The following is a 12,183-nucleotide window of genomic DNA, read 5'->3' as shown; positions in this document are numbered from 1 at the left end:
CTTAAATGGACACTTCTGTCAGTGTTTTTTTTATTTACTTTTTTATTAATTCTTAGAAAACTGTTTTTTAGAATTTGACTGTTTTTTTTATTTTTCCCTTTGGCAGTACTATATCATTATAAATTAAATAAAAACAATTTTCTATCTGTAGCAGTCAGGACACAGATGTATAGATAAGTAACCCAGTTTTAGTTTCTGGTTTCTATAAGGCAGGGGTCAGCAACCTTTGGCACTTCAGCTGCTGTGAAACTACAACTCCATCATGCACACTTTGCAGTTCTTTCAACTCCCATAGAATTGAAAGGATGATTCTGGGAGTTGTAGTTTCAGAACAGCTGGAGTGCTGGAGGTTGCTGATCCCTGCTATAAGGGAAAGATAATGGGGCACTTTTATTAAGACCAGCGTTTTAGACGCCGCGCTTAATAAAGCCCAAAGCTGGCGGTGGATCTTCTGGAGTTATGAAGACTTCAGCGGCTCCTCCACAAGTTCTAAATGTAAGACACCTAATTATAGATGTATAATAGATGTAGAATCGGGTCGCAGATAGAGTATTTGTACTTAGTAACGCTAGGATGATGGGCTGTATATGAAGGTGCATTGCTCCGAATTGATATGCAAGTGTCATGTAACCCTTCATTTGACTGTCATGTTGACAATGACTGGATCTGTATTTTCTGTTGTATTTTTTTTTATTGGCTTTAAACTCAGAAAATAAAGTATAAAAAATAAATAAAAAATTGGGGTAGCACTATGACAGCTCAATTGGTCTTTTGATAGCCTGAGATAGAGATTCCCACGGTATTGCACTTATCCGTGTGATGCTATAATTGATGCACTCATCCCTTCCCCCTCTGGTCGCATTAGATTTGCCAGGTCAGGAAGTGACAAAATGATATCCAAAACCCATCCACCAGTGTTTTTTTTTTTGTGAAAAACAAAATTACATAAAATATTCACATGTAGGCTATTAATTTGAGAACAAATGTTTGAACGAGACTATTTAAATGTATAAATTGCAAGATTTGTTGAATATTTTCCCTGCAGACTGCACTGCATTTCATTGTAACGGGTCATGTAAAAAAAAAAAAAAAATATTGCAAAAACTATTTTGTCAATTCTCAGTTTATTGTGAGATATATTGGTTTCAAAGTTACAACATGTAATTATATATATTTTGCTGTTTAAATGTCCTTTTGTAGGAAGTTAGCAGTAATCGGCTAATCTTAGTGGAAACGACTTGCAGAAGTCTCCAGAGTCTTGCTCATGCAGTCACCTATCAAAATGCTGTGCTTTTGGAAGGGCCCATAGGATGTGGGAAAACTGCTCTGGTAGAGTACTTGGCCAGGGTAACTGGACGCTTAAAACAACCTGATTTATTGAAGGTGCAGCTTGGGGATCAGACTGATAGCAAGGTAAGGAAACCAATGCGTGGATCTCTTCGTGGGGGTGGGGCATTTCCAAGTAAATATGCTGGCGTAAAATGCGCCAATTTTATTAATGGGCATCTTTGGTGGTGCTGCTGTCTGACATCAAGGGGGACCCACATGGTTGCCCAGTTTGTGTATTGTCCAAAACCACCCTTGGTAGCCAGAAGTGACCTTCTGCTATCACACATTTGTTTCCCTTCTTGTAGTTAACACAAGTATTTCAATGTTCGTTTTGGGGCTTTTATGTGTGCTTTAGAGCTTCATTATGTGTTATAAATCCAATTATGAATCTTATACAGGTCCTTCTAAAAAAAATTAGCATATTGTGATAAAGTTCATTATTCTCTGTAATGTACTGATAAACATTAGACTTGCAGATATTTTAGATTCATTACACACCAACTGAAGTAGTTCAAGCCTTTTATTGTTTTAATATTGATGATTTTGGCATACAGCTCATGAAAACCCAAAATTCCTATCTAAAATTTTTTGCATATTTCATCTGACCAATAAAAGAAAAGTGTTTTTAATACAAAAAAAGTCAACCTTCAAATAATTATGTTCAGTTATGCACTCAATACTTGGTCGGGAATCCTTTTGCAGAAATGACTGCTTCAGTGCGGCGTGGCATGGAGGCAATCAGCCTGTGGCACTGCTGAGGTGTTATGGAGGCCCAGGATGCTTCGATAGCGGCCTTAAGCTCATCCAGAGTGTTGGGTCTTGCGTCTCTCAACTTTCTCTTCCCAATATCCCACAGATTCTCTATGGGGTTCAGGTCAGGAGAGTTGGCAGGCCAATTGAGCACAGTAATACCATGGTCAGTAAACCATTTACCAGTGGTTTTGGCACTGTGAGCAGGTGCCTGGAATAAATTGAAATGATATATTGAATATACGCCTATAAATACAATAGAGCAAATAACATGGGGATAGGCGCTAAAACAAAATAATAATGTCTTTATTAATTGTCTGATTAAGAAATAAGGGGTATCAACCGTCAGTATAATGTGCAAAACTGACTTTAACAATTGTGAAAACACTGATATATACCAAATAGCACCACCATCTCGATTGCCAGTGTAGTCTCACAAGCTACTAGCATAAGGGGCTCATTCAACCACAGGGTTCAAGATGTGTATCCCAGGGTGAAAGGTATCAAGGGGATGTATTGGTATGGGAATTTCACCAAACACCACTCCAAAACAGTGAGAGCCAGCGCGCAGACTCTCACTGCACTAATAATCACAGGTGCTGGACTATGGCAGAGCAATAGCATTCACTCCAGGTGGATTAAAGGAGCAATGGTTGCCCTGACATATCCCTTATTTGCAACAGCTCAACGCTGCGTTTCCATGCATTGGGAATGCATTTCATCAGGAGCTATGTGCACCAGGTTAATACTAGAGCCCAGAGCCTCAGTGTTGTTTTAATAACCGAGGTAATGGACAAACAAACAGTCAGTGATAGAGATCCCTGCCTAGCACCGTTTTCCTCTAGTGTGAGGTACGGAGCTTTACAAACAGTCACTATCCTGCCTGAGCTAGCAACCTCTAGGCTGAGGTGCTGCGTGCTAGTGTGCATGTAATCCGGCACTGTGATGGCCGCAAAGCGGCCCACAGAACACCGAGCTTTACAGGGTGAAACCCCGCCCTGTTAGACACGCCTCCGTCAATCAGCCAATCCGGCCAGGAGGCACGGCACAAGGCAAACTAAAGGCTGAAGGGTGGAGGAACAAGGTGAGTCACAGGGAAAGCGCAGCAAGCGCCACATAAACAAAGCAAGGAATTTACAAAGCGGCTTTATATATTTATCGCAGCATGGACATCTTTATTATAATATACAGTGAAGGAGAGTCACTCCAAGAGAAGTGTGTAAAAAAGGACAGACACATAGATTCATGTGTGTAGCCACTTGTATCAATGATCACACACATGAATCCACTTCTCATAGTGCATTGTACAGTAACACAAAGAAATCAGCCTGGTCACTAGATGAACGGGACGTATGAGATCGCATCATTGAGGCCGGATGGTTTGATGGTATTCAGAGAAAAAATCCATCTCGCCTCTTTTTGCAACAATATGCGATCATAATCACCGCCCCTTGGTGACGGCTTCACAGAGTCGATCACTTGAAATTTGACCGAAGATGTATCCCCCCTGTGAAGGTCAAGAACATGACGAGCAATTGGCGTATCTTTGAGATTGGTAATATCCAAAATATGCTCCCCAATCCGTCTTCTTAGCTCTCTGATGGTTTTACCCACATATTTGATGCTGCATATACATGTCATTAAATACACAACACCAACTGACTTGCAATTGTGGAAAGACTTAATGAAGAACGTTTTATCCGCAGTGCTGTTAGTGAAGCTTTTGGATTTTTTAATGAACCCACAAAATTTACAGGATCCACAAGGAAACGTACCTGTAAGTGGGTTTCGCAGCCATGACTGCGGACGGGGGCTGATGTACAGACTATGTGTCAACATATCACGTAAATTATTGTTGCGGCGATAAGTGACTGAAGGGTTGGCTGAAATCATCCCACCAATATCCGGATCGGATTTCAAAATGTCCCAGTGCTCGTTAAGGACATGGCGCACCTCGTCATGGGCGCCGTCAAAAGTCCCAATGATCCTCACAATATTCTCACTATTGTCCCTCTTTTTCGGAGACAACAACCGATCCCTGTTAGTACTCATTGAGTGCTGGTAAGCCTGCTTTAGACACTGCTGAGGATAACCACGACACTGAAACCTCTGCTGGAGATCTTTAGCAGCCACCCTAAAATCACTGAGATGAGAACAATTCCTCCTAACCCTCAAGTATTGGCCCTTAGGGATTCCTCTCCTAAGGGCCACAGGGTGCGCACTGTCCCATTTCAAAAGGTTATTGGTAGCTGTGGGCTTTCTGAAAACGTTGGTACTAATATGCCCATCAGCAGACAATGAAATGGACAGATCCAGGAAGGAAATGTTCTTCAAATCCATTTCTGAGGTGAAAAAAAGTCCCACGGTGTTGTTGTTGAGGACCGCAACAAATTCACGGAACAATTCACTATCGCCCCCCCACAGGATCAGCACATCATCGATGTACCTGATCCAGAGGGGGACAACATCCGTGAATCGCTCCATATCTTCACAAAACACTACCTCCCTCTCCCACCAGCCCAGGTAGAGGTTCGCAAAAGTCGGGGCACAGGGACTGCCCATTGCGACCCCCCTGAGCTGGTGGAAGATAGAGCCATCAAACAAAAATACATTGTGTGTGAGTATGAAACTCAACAATTCCATTACAAAGGCATTATGGGCCCTATATTGTTCACCCCTCTGCTGAAGGAATGTTAGGATCGCTCCACAGCCCAATCCGTGAGGGATTGAGCTGTAGAGCGCCTCCACATCCAAACTGGCCAGATAGGTACCACTGTCACATTGGACACCATCCAAGCGTCCCAGCACATCCATAGTATCCCTTACATGTGAGGGCAAGCTGTTAACAAATGGACGCAGGATGGTATCAACATAAGTACTGATATTGGCTGTCAAACAATTGTTTCCAGACACTATCGGCCTCCCCTTTAGAGGTTCATACCCCTTATGAACTTTGGGGAGACAATAAAAGGCCGCAGTGACTGGGTGTGAAGGTAACAAAAAGGCCAATTCAGTCTTGTCAATGAGTTTCTTCTCAAGGGCTTGGTTCAAAATACAGGACAATTCCACCTTATAAGTTGGCGTGGGATCAGACGGAAGTAGTTCATATGTAAGCTTGTCCCTGAGCACGCTCATACACATATTACGATATTGTTCGTGCCCAAGGACAACAATATTTCCGCCTTTGTCTGATGATTTAATCACCACTTCTTTGTCCTGTTGCAATAACCACAAGGCCCCTCTTTCTTGGTCATTCAAATTGTCACTGTTAAGTCCATGCATGTCAATCTGACTCAACTTATTAGACACTATAGACACAAAAGTATCAATTGGGGTGCAATCACCAATAGGTGGCATTTTTGTTGAGGGTAATCTAAGCTTGGTGAACGGACCATCACCTGGATCCCTTTGTCCCTCAGCCAGAAGATCTGATAAGATTTGGACATCTGGCAAGTCTGATATATCAATTCCTAGCTCTTCGCATTTCCTGCGGTCATTATTGACAAAAAATTTTCGCCACTTGAGCTTACGCGCAAATAAATTCAGGTCTTTGACCCACCCAAAACAATCAAACCTGCGCATCGGGACAAATGAAAGGCCCTTTTGCATGAGCAGGTGCCAGGTCATGCTGAAAAATGAAATCTTCATCTCCATAAAGCTTTTCAGCAGATGGAAGCATGAAGTGCTCCAAAATCTCCTGATGGCTAGCTTAATTGACCCTGCCCTTGATAAAACACAGTGGACCAACACCAGCAGCTGACATGGCACCCCAGACCATCACTGACTGTGGGTACCTGACACTGGATTTCAGGCATTTTGGCATTTCCCTCTCCCCAGTCTTCCTCCAGACTCTGGCACCTTGATTTCCGAATGACATGCAAAACTTGCTTTCATACGAAAAAAGTACTTTGGACCACTGAGCAACAGTCCAGTGCTGCTTCTCTGTAGCCCAGGTCAGGCGCTTCTGCCGCCGTTTCTGGTTCAAAGGTGGCTTGACCTGGGGAATGCGGCACCTGTAGCCCATTTCCTGCACACGCCTGTACACGGGGGCTCTGGATGTTTCTACTCCAGACTCAGTCCACTGCTTCTGCAGGTCCCCCAAGGTCTAGAATCGGTCCTTCGCCACAATCTTCCTCAGGGTCCGGTCACCTCTTCTCGTTGTGCAGCGTTTTCTGCCACACTTTTTCCTTCCCACAGACTTCCCACTGAGGTGCCTTGATACAGCACTCTGGGAACAGCCTATTCGTTCAGAAATTTCTTTCTGTGTCTTACCCTCTTGCTTGAGGGTGTCAATGATGGCCTTCTGGACAGCAGTCAGGTTGGCAGTCTTACCCATGATTGCGGTTTTGAGTCATGAACCAGGCTGGGAGTTTTTAAAAGCCTCAGGAATCTTTTGCAGGTGTTTAGAGTTAATTAGTTGATTCAGATGATTAGGTTAATAGCTCGTTTAGAGAACCTTTTCATGATATGCTAATTTTTTGAGATAGGAATTTGGGGTTTCCACTTCATCACCACGACGGCTACAAGGAGATTGACCCCTGACCTCTGTAGGGGCAGGAACAGAGAGAGGGTTTAAATCCCCCCCTCCCACCACCAGCACCAGTGTTTCCTGTCCCTACAGAGGACAGGGGCAGAGAGAGTCTCCCTGCGGGGAGATGAAGATGAAAGCGGAACTTCCTGACACCTACCGGGTGTTCCCCCTGCCCTCCTGCGGTCTCCGTACTAACGCTGGGCAGGGGCGAAGGAGGGAGGCCTCGCTCCATTATTATATGTGAGCCTGCTCCCGGTCGCGATCTCCCGCCGGGCCTGTTTGGCTATCGCCGGGTGCGCGCCTAAGCGCTTCAGGATAACGGCCGTCGTCACTTCCGGGTGCCGAAGGAAGTGACGTCATTCAGAAGCGTCTCCGAGTCAAATTTTCGCGCGCAGCAGCGCCGAATGTCTCAGTGTACCGGCGTACATCGGAGCCAGCGTGCAGTCATGTCGGCTGAACCCCGCTCCCCTGGAGACCCTTCTGTGCCGCCTGTAGTAAGTCCCCTGTGGGGAAGCGCTTCTTCCTTTACCCTGTACTTGTCTATACACTGTACCAGGTTGCTTGTTCCTCCTCCTCCACATCTCTGGCTTGGGGCTATAACCTGCTGTTGGCATGTGTACTTACCATAGCTAATAAGGGTTGTTCTCCCCAGGTCACTAAGGAGGCTCAGAAAAAGATCAAAAAACAGTCCAAATGTGTGTCCTGCCTCAAACGGCTACCGGACGACTACCGTAAAAAGCTTTGTAAGGACTGCATATCTAATGTGATCGCCGAGGAACAGCCTTCTTTCCTTAAAGATCTAAGGTCCATGATCCATGAGGAAGTTAAAACCTCCTTATCCCAGATACCTTTACCTAGGGATGCACCCCCTTCAAAAAGACATAGGGGCCCATCCCCTTCCCTATCTGATCCAGAGATTATAGAGGAGGAGGCCTCGTCCTCCAGAACACGGGAGGACGAGGCGGTCTCCTCTGATCTTGAGACTTCAGAATCAGATCAAAGATTCTGCTTCTCCTTGGACGAGATGCCAGACCTGCTAAGGGCAGTCCGGGCCACTATGGGGGTCGAAGAAACCCCTAAAGCACACTCAGTCCAGGATGAGATGTTTGGGAGACTCAGGGTTAAAAAAACCCGGGTGTTCCCAATCAATGAGAACATACGGGATATGGTGTTGGACGAGTGGTCCAACCCAGAAAAGAGGTTGGGGGTGTCCAGGTCCTTTAAAAACCGGCTGTTGTTTGACACGGACGAAGTTAAAATCTTCAGTGAAACACCGAAAATCGATATTCAGGTCGCAAAGGTCAATAAAAAGACTGCCTTGCCCTTTGAAGACACCTCTCAACTGCGTGATCCCATGGACAGGAAGGCAGATAGCCTCTTAAAAAAATCATGGGAAGCAGCGATGCTTATCTTAAAAACAAACATCGCAGCTACCTCAGTTGCAAGATCCATGAAACTGTGGCTAGAGGAACTGGAATCTCGTATCAGAGATAATACTCCTAGGGATGAGATCTTGAGATCCCTCCCCCTGTTAAAATCCGCCACAGCATTTATGGCTGACACCTCAGCGGAATCGGTCAGATTCGCTGCAAAGGACGCGGGACTCTCCAATGCGGCCCGTCGCGCCCTATGGATGAAAAGCTGGTCGGGTGACAACACATCAAAGATGAAGCTTTGCTCCATCCCGTTCTCAGGGGAATACGTCTTTGGCCCCGTCCTAGACCGTATCCTGGAGAAAGCGGCTGACAAGAAAAAGGGATTCCCAGAAGAGAGACCCTACAAAAGGAAATATCCCTTTCGGGCCCCCACTAGCCAGAACAATCCCTTTAAGGGTAAAGGGAAGTCAGGACGCTGGAGTTACCCCAAAGGGGGCAGGGGTAGGAATAACCCCTCCTCCTCCCAGAGTAAACCCTCGGATAAACAATGACGTCAGAGTGGGGGGGAGATTGAAGAATTTTCTGACTCCTTGGGAGTCCATTACCCCGAACCCTTGGGTCCGGGACATCATAAGATCCGGGTACCGGATCGAACTCTCTTCATCTCCCCCAAACCGCTTCATTGTTACCAACCCACATTCCCCCAAAGTACGCGGAAAGATTCTGGAAGGAATTCAAAGCCTTCTGGCAACGGACGTAATAGTACAAGTCCCGCCAACACAGCAAAAACAAGGTTTCTACTCAAACCTGTTTTTGGTAGAGAAAAAAGAAGGCTCTTTCCGTACAATCATAAATCTGAAAGCCCTGAACAAATTTGTCATCTATCGAAAGTTCAGGATGGAATCCCTGAAATCCCTGATTCCGTTGATAAAGAGGAATGCCCTGATGTGCTCAGTAGACCTTCAGGACGCATACTATCACGTCCCAATTCATCCAGAGTCACAAAGGTTCTTGAGGTTCGCCATCCAGGACCACAAGAGGGTAACCCGTCACTACCAGTTTACGGCCCTTCCCTTTGGGATATCATCTGCACCCAGAGTGTTTACAAAGCTGGTAGTCGAGATGATGGCCTTCTTGAGACACAAGGGACTGGTGATCATACCGTACCTGGACGATTTCCTCCTAATTGGCAATTCAGAGAAAGAACTCAGAACAGACCTACAAACCTTTCTGTCTCTCGTTCAGGATCTGGGTTGGTTGGTGAACTTGAAGAAATCAAACCTGGTGCCCTCCAGCACTATCCAGTTCCTGGGTGTTATCCTGGATTCCCGAACACAACATACCTTCCTTCCGCCAGACAAGGTCAGAAACCTTCAATTAAAGGTCCGACGATTCCAGCACAGGAGGTCCTGTCCTATAAGAGAAGCTATGAGCCTCCTGGGTCTTCTCTCGTCCTGCATCACGTCCGTCCCATGGAGCCAGTCCCACTTCAGATCCCTCCAGTCGTGGATCCTCAGAGCTTGGAACAGACAGCAGGCCTCCTTGGATCAGAAGGTCCTGATCCCTCTGGCAGTAAAAACCTCCCTAGATTGGTGGAAAAACACAAGCAATCTGTCCTTGGGGGTCGTTTGGGAGAAAATCCCCTACATTCAGGTACTTACAGACGCAAGCGAGAAAGGATGGGGAGCGACAGTGGGAGACCGTTGGTTTCAAGGTTCCTGGACCCCAACTATCCGCTCTCAGTCCTCCAATTTCAGGGAACTAGAAGCGGTCTGGAAAGCCCTGAAAACCGCAGAGATACTTCTGAGGGGTCAACACGTAAAGATTCTTTCAGACAACACGACGACGGTGGCGTACCTATCTCACCAGGGAGGCACGAGATCGGAGAAACTGATGTCTATTACAAGGAAGATCTTCAACTGGGCAGAATCCCACGTGAATTCCATCTCCGCAATCCACTTAAAAGGGATACTGAACGTGGAAGCGGACTATCTCAGTCGCCAGTCGATAGACCAGACAGAGTGGTCCTTGAATCCAGAAGTGTTCCAGCTACTGGCAGAAAGATGGGGCACTCCACAGGTGGATCTGTTCGCATCCAAAAGAAACGCAAAGGTACCGACGTTCTGTTCGTTAAACCCACGGGACAATCCCTGGGCGTTGGATGCGCTCACAATTCGTTGGGACTGGGATCTCAGTTATGCGTTCCCACCATTGCCTCTACTTCCCAGGATAATCCAGAAACTCTACCTAGAAGATACGACACTAATCCTGATAGCTCCCTATTGGCCGAAGAGGAGCTGGTTTCCTGCTCTAAGGAATCTATCAGTAGAGGACCCATGGCCTCTTCCTACCAGGAGGGACCTGCTTCACCAAGGCCCAATACTACATCCAGACCCAAGCTTCCTCAAGTTGTCAGCTTGGATCCTGAGGTCCAGAAGTTGAGGTCACAGGGGCTCTCGGACCAAGTGATAACTACCCTTAAAGCGAGTAGGAAGAAGGTTACCTTCTCAATTTATCTAAAAATTTGGAAGAGATTCTGTACATGGATGGGGAACCCGGCCCCAAACTTAGAGCCGCCCAATTTCTTGAAGATCTTGGACTTCCTCCAGCAGGGACTTGAACTAGGTCTCAGACCCTCTACCCTAAAGGTACAGGTCTCGGCACTAGCCTGCTTCTTTGATCGAGATATAGCCAGTCATCACTGGATCAGGAGATTCATGAAAGCTGCCTCCCGTCTACGTCCCTCTCTAAAATCTAGGATCCCCAGCTGGGACCTTTACGTGGTACTCACTGGCTTAACTCTCGCTCCATTTGAACCCCTATTTGATTGTTCCATCAAACATCTGTCGTTTAAAACTGCTTTCTTGGTGGCCATCACGTCCGCAAGAAGGGTAGGCGAGATCCAAGCATTATCGATACAGGAACCCTATCTCCGTATCACCGATGATAGGATTATTCTTAAATTGGATCCGGGTTTCTTGCCTAAGGTAGTATCGGACTTCCACCGAAACCAGGAGATAGTCTTACCCTCCTTTTGCAATAATCCCTCTAACGATAGGGAATCTAACTTCCACTCTCTAGACGTAAGACGCTCTGTCTTACGGTATCTTGAAGTGTCAAAAGGTTTCCGTAGATCCAATAACCTGTTTGTCCTCTTCTCGGGGAAGAATAAGGGTCTAAAAGCCTCCAGATCCTCTCTAGCACGGTGGATAAAAGACTCCATTTCCATTTCTTACGAGTCCCAAGACCTGTCTTGCCCCTCAAATTTAAGAGCTCACTCTACCCGGGCTATGTCCTCCTCCCAGGCAGAACGGGCCGGAGCTTCCCTTGAAGACATTTGTAAAGCCGCTACGTGGTCTAACATCCACACCTTTACAAAACACTATAGGTTAGACCTATCTAGCTCAGACTTGTCTTTTGGACGAAAAGTCCTTCAGGCGGTCGTCCCCCCCTAAGCTATAATTTTTTATATCTCCTTGTAGCCGTCGTGGTGATGAAGTGGAAAGCCGGAATTAGACTTACCGGTAATTCAATTTCCACGAGATCACCACGACGGCACATATATTCCCTACCCTTCCTTTAGCCTTACCTGGGAGGTTATGAAGTAATACCCTCTTGGTTTATTATGTTTGTTCTCACCACCTTTTTTCTGTCTCTGTAATTTTGGACACACTGGTGCTGGTGGGAGGGGGGGATTTAAACCCTCTCTCTGTTCCTGCCCCTACAGAGGTCAGGGGTCAATCTCCTTGTAGCCGTCGTGGTGATCTCGTGGAAATTGAATTACCGGTAAGTCTAATTCCGGCTTTTCATGAGCTGTATGCCAAAATCATCAGTATTAAAACAATAAAAGGCTTGAACTACTTCAGTTGGTGTGTAATGAATCTAAAATATATGAAAGTCTAATGTTTATCAGTACATTACAGAAAATAATTAACTTTATCACAATATGCTAATTTTTTGAGAAGCACCTGTATAATGATTCATTTTGTTTGCGTCAATTGCAACAAAAATGAGATATTTGCAGTGTTTATTATAAAGAAGCACTGTTATTAACTGAAAAAAAGCATGCACAACTGTGGCATACTATAGGAAATTCACCTTGGCACCTCCTAAAAAATGTAGATTGTTGTACAGTTAACTATTCCATTGTGTGTTCCTCAAAGTCAGTCCTCTAACATCAACTTTATAGCTTTTAGT

At 45.7% G+C, this 12,183-nt stretch overlaps 1 protein-coding gene across 1 annotated transcript in view; it reads left to right on the top strand.

The window, feature by feature from the left end:
• Nucleotides 1-12,183, top strand: part of MDN1 (midasin AAA ATPase 1) — a 281,392-nt gene that overhangs the window by 50,198 nt on the left and 219,011 nt on the right. Inside the window, exon 6 of the mRNA XM_044289668.1 lies at nt 1,201-1,413. Within this exon, the coding sequence (XP_044145603.1) occupies nt 1,201-1,413 (213 nt within the window). The remainder of the gene's footprint in view (nt 1-1,200; nt 1,414-12,183) is intronic.

Source organism: Bufo gargarizans, chromosome 4, assembly GCF_014858855.1.
Source record: "Bufo gargarizans isolate SCDJY-AF-19 chromosome 4, ASM1485885v1, whole genome shotgun sequence".
In the NCBI taxonomy this organism is placed as follows: domain Eukaryota; kingdom Metazoa; phylum Chordata; class Amphibia; order Anura; family Bufonidae; genus Bufo; species Bufo gargarizans.
This window is presented reverse-complemented; position numbering and strand designations above follow the sequence as displayed.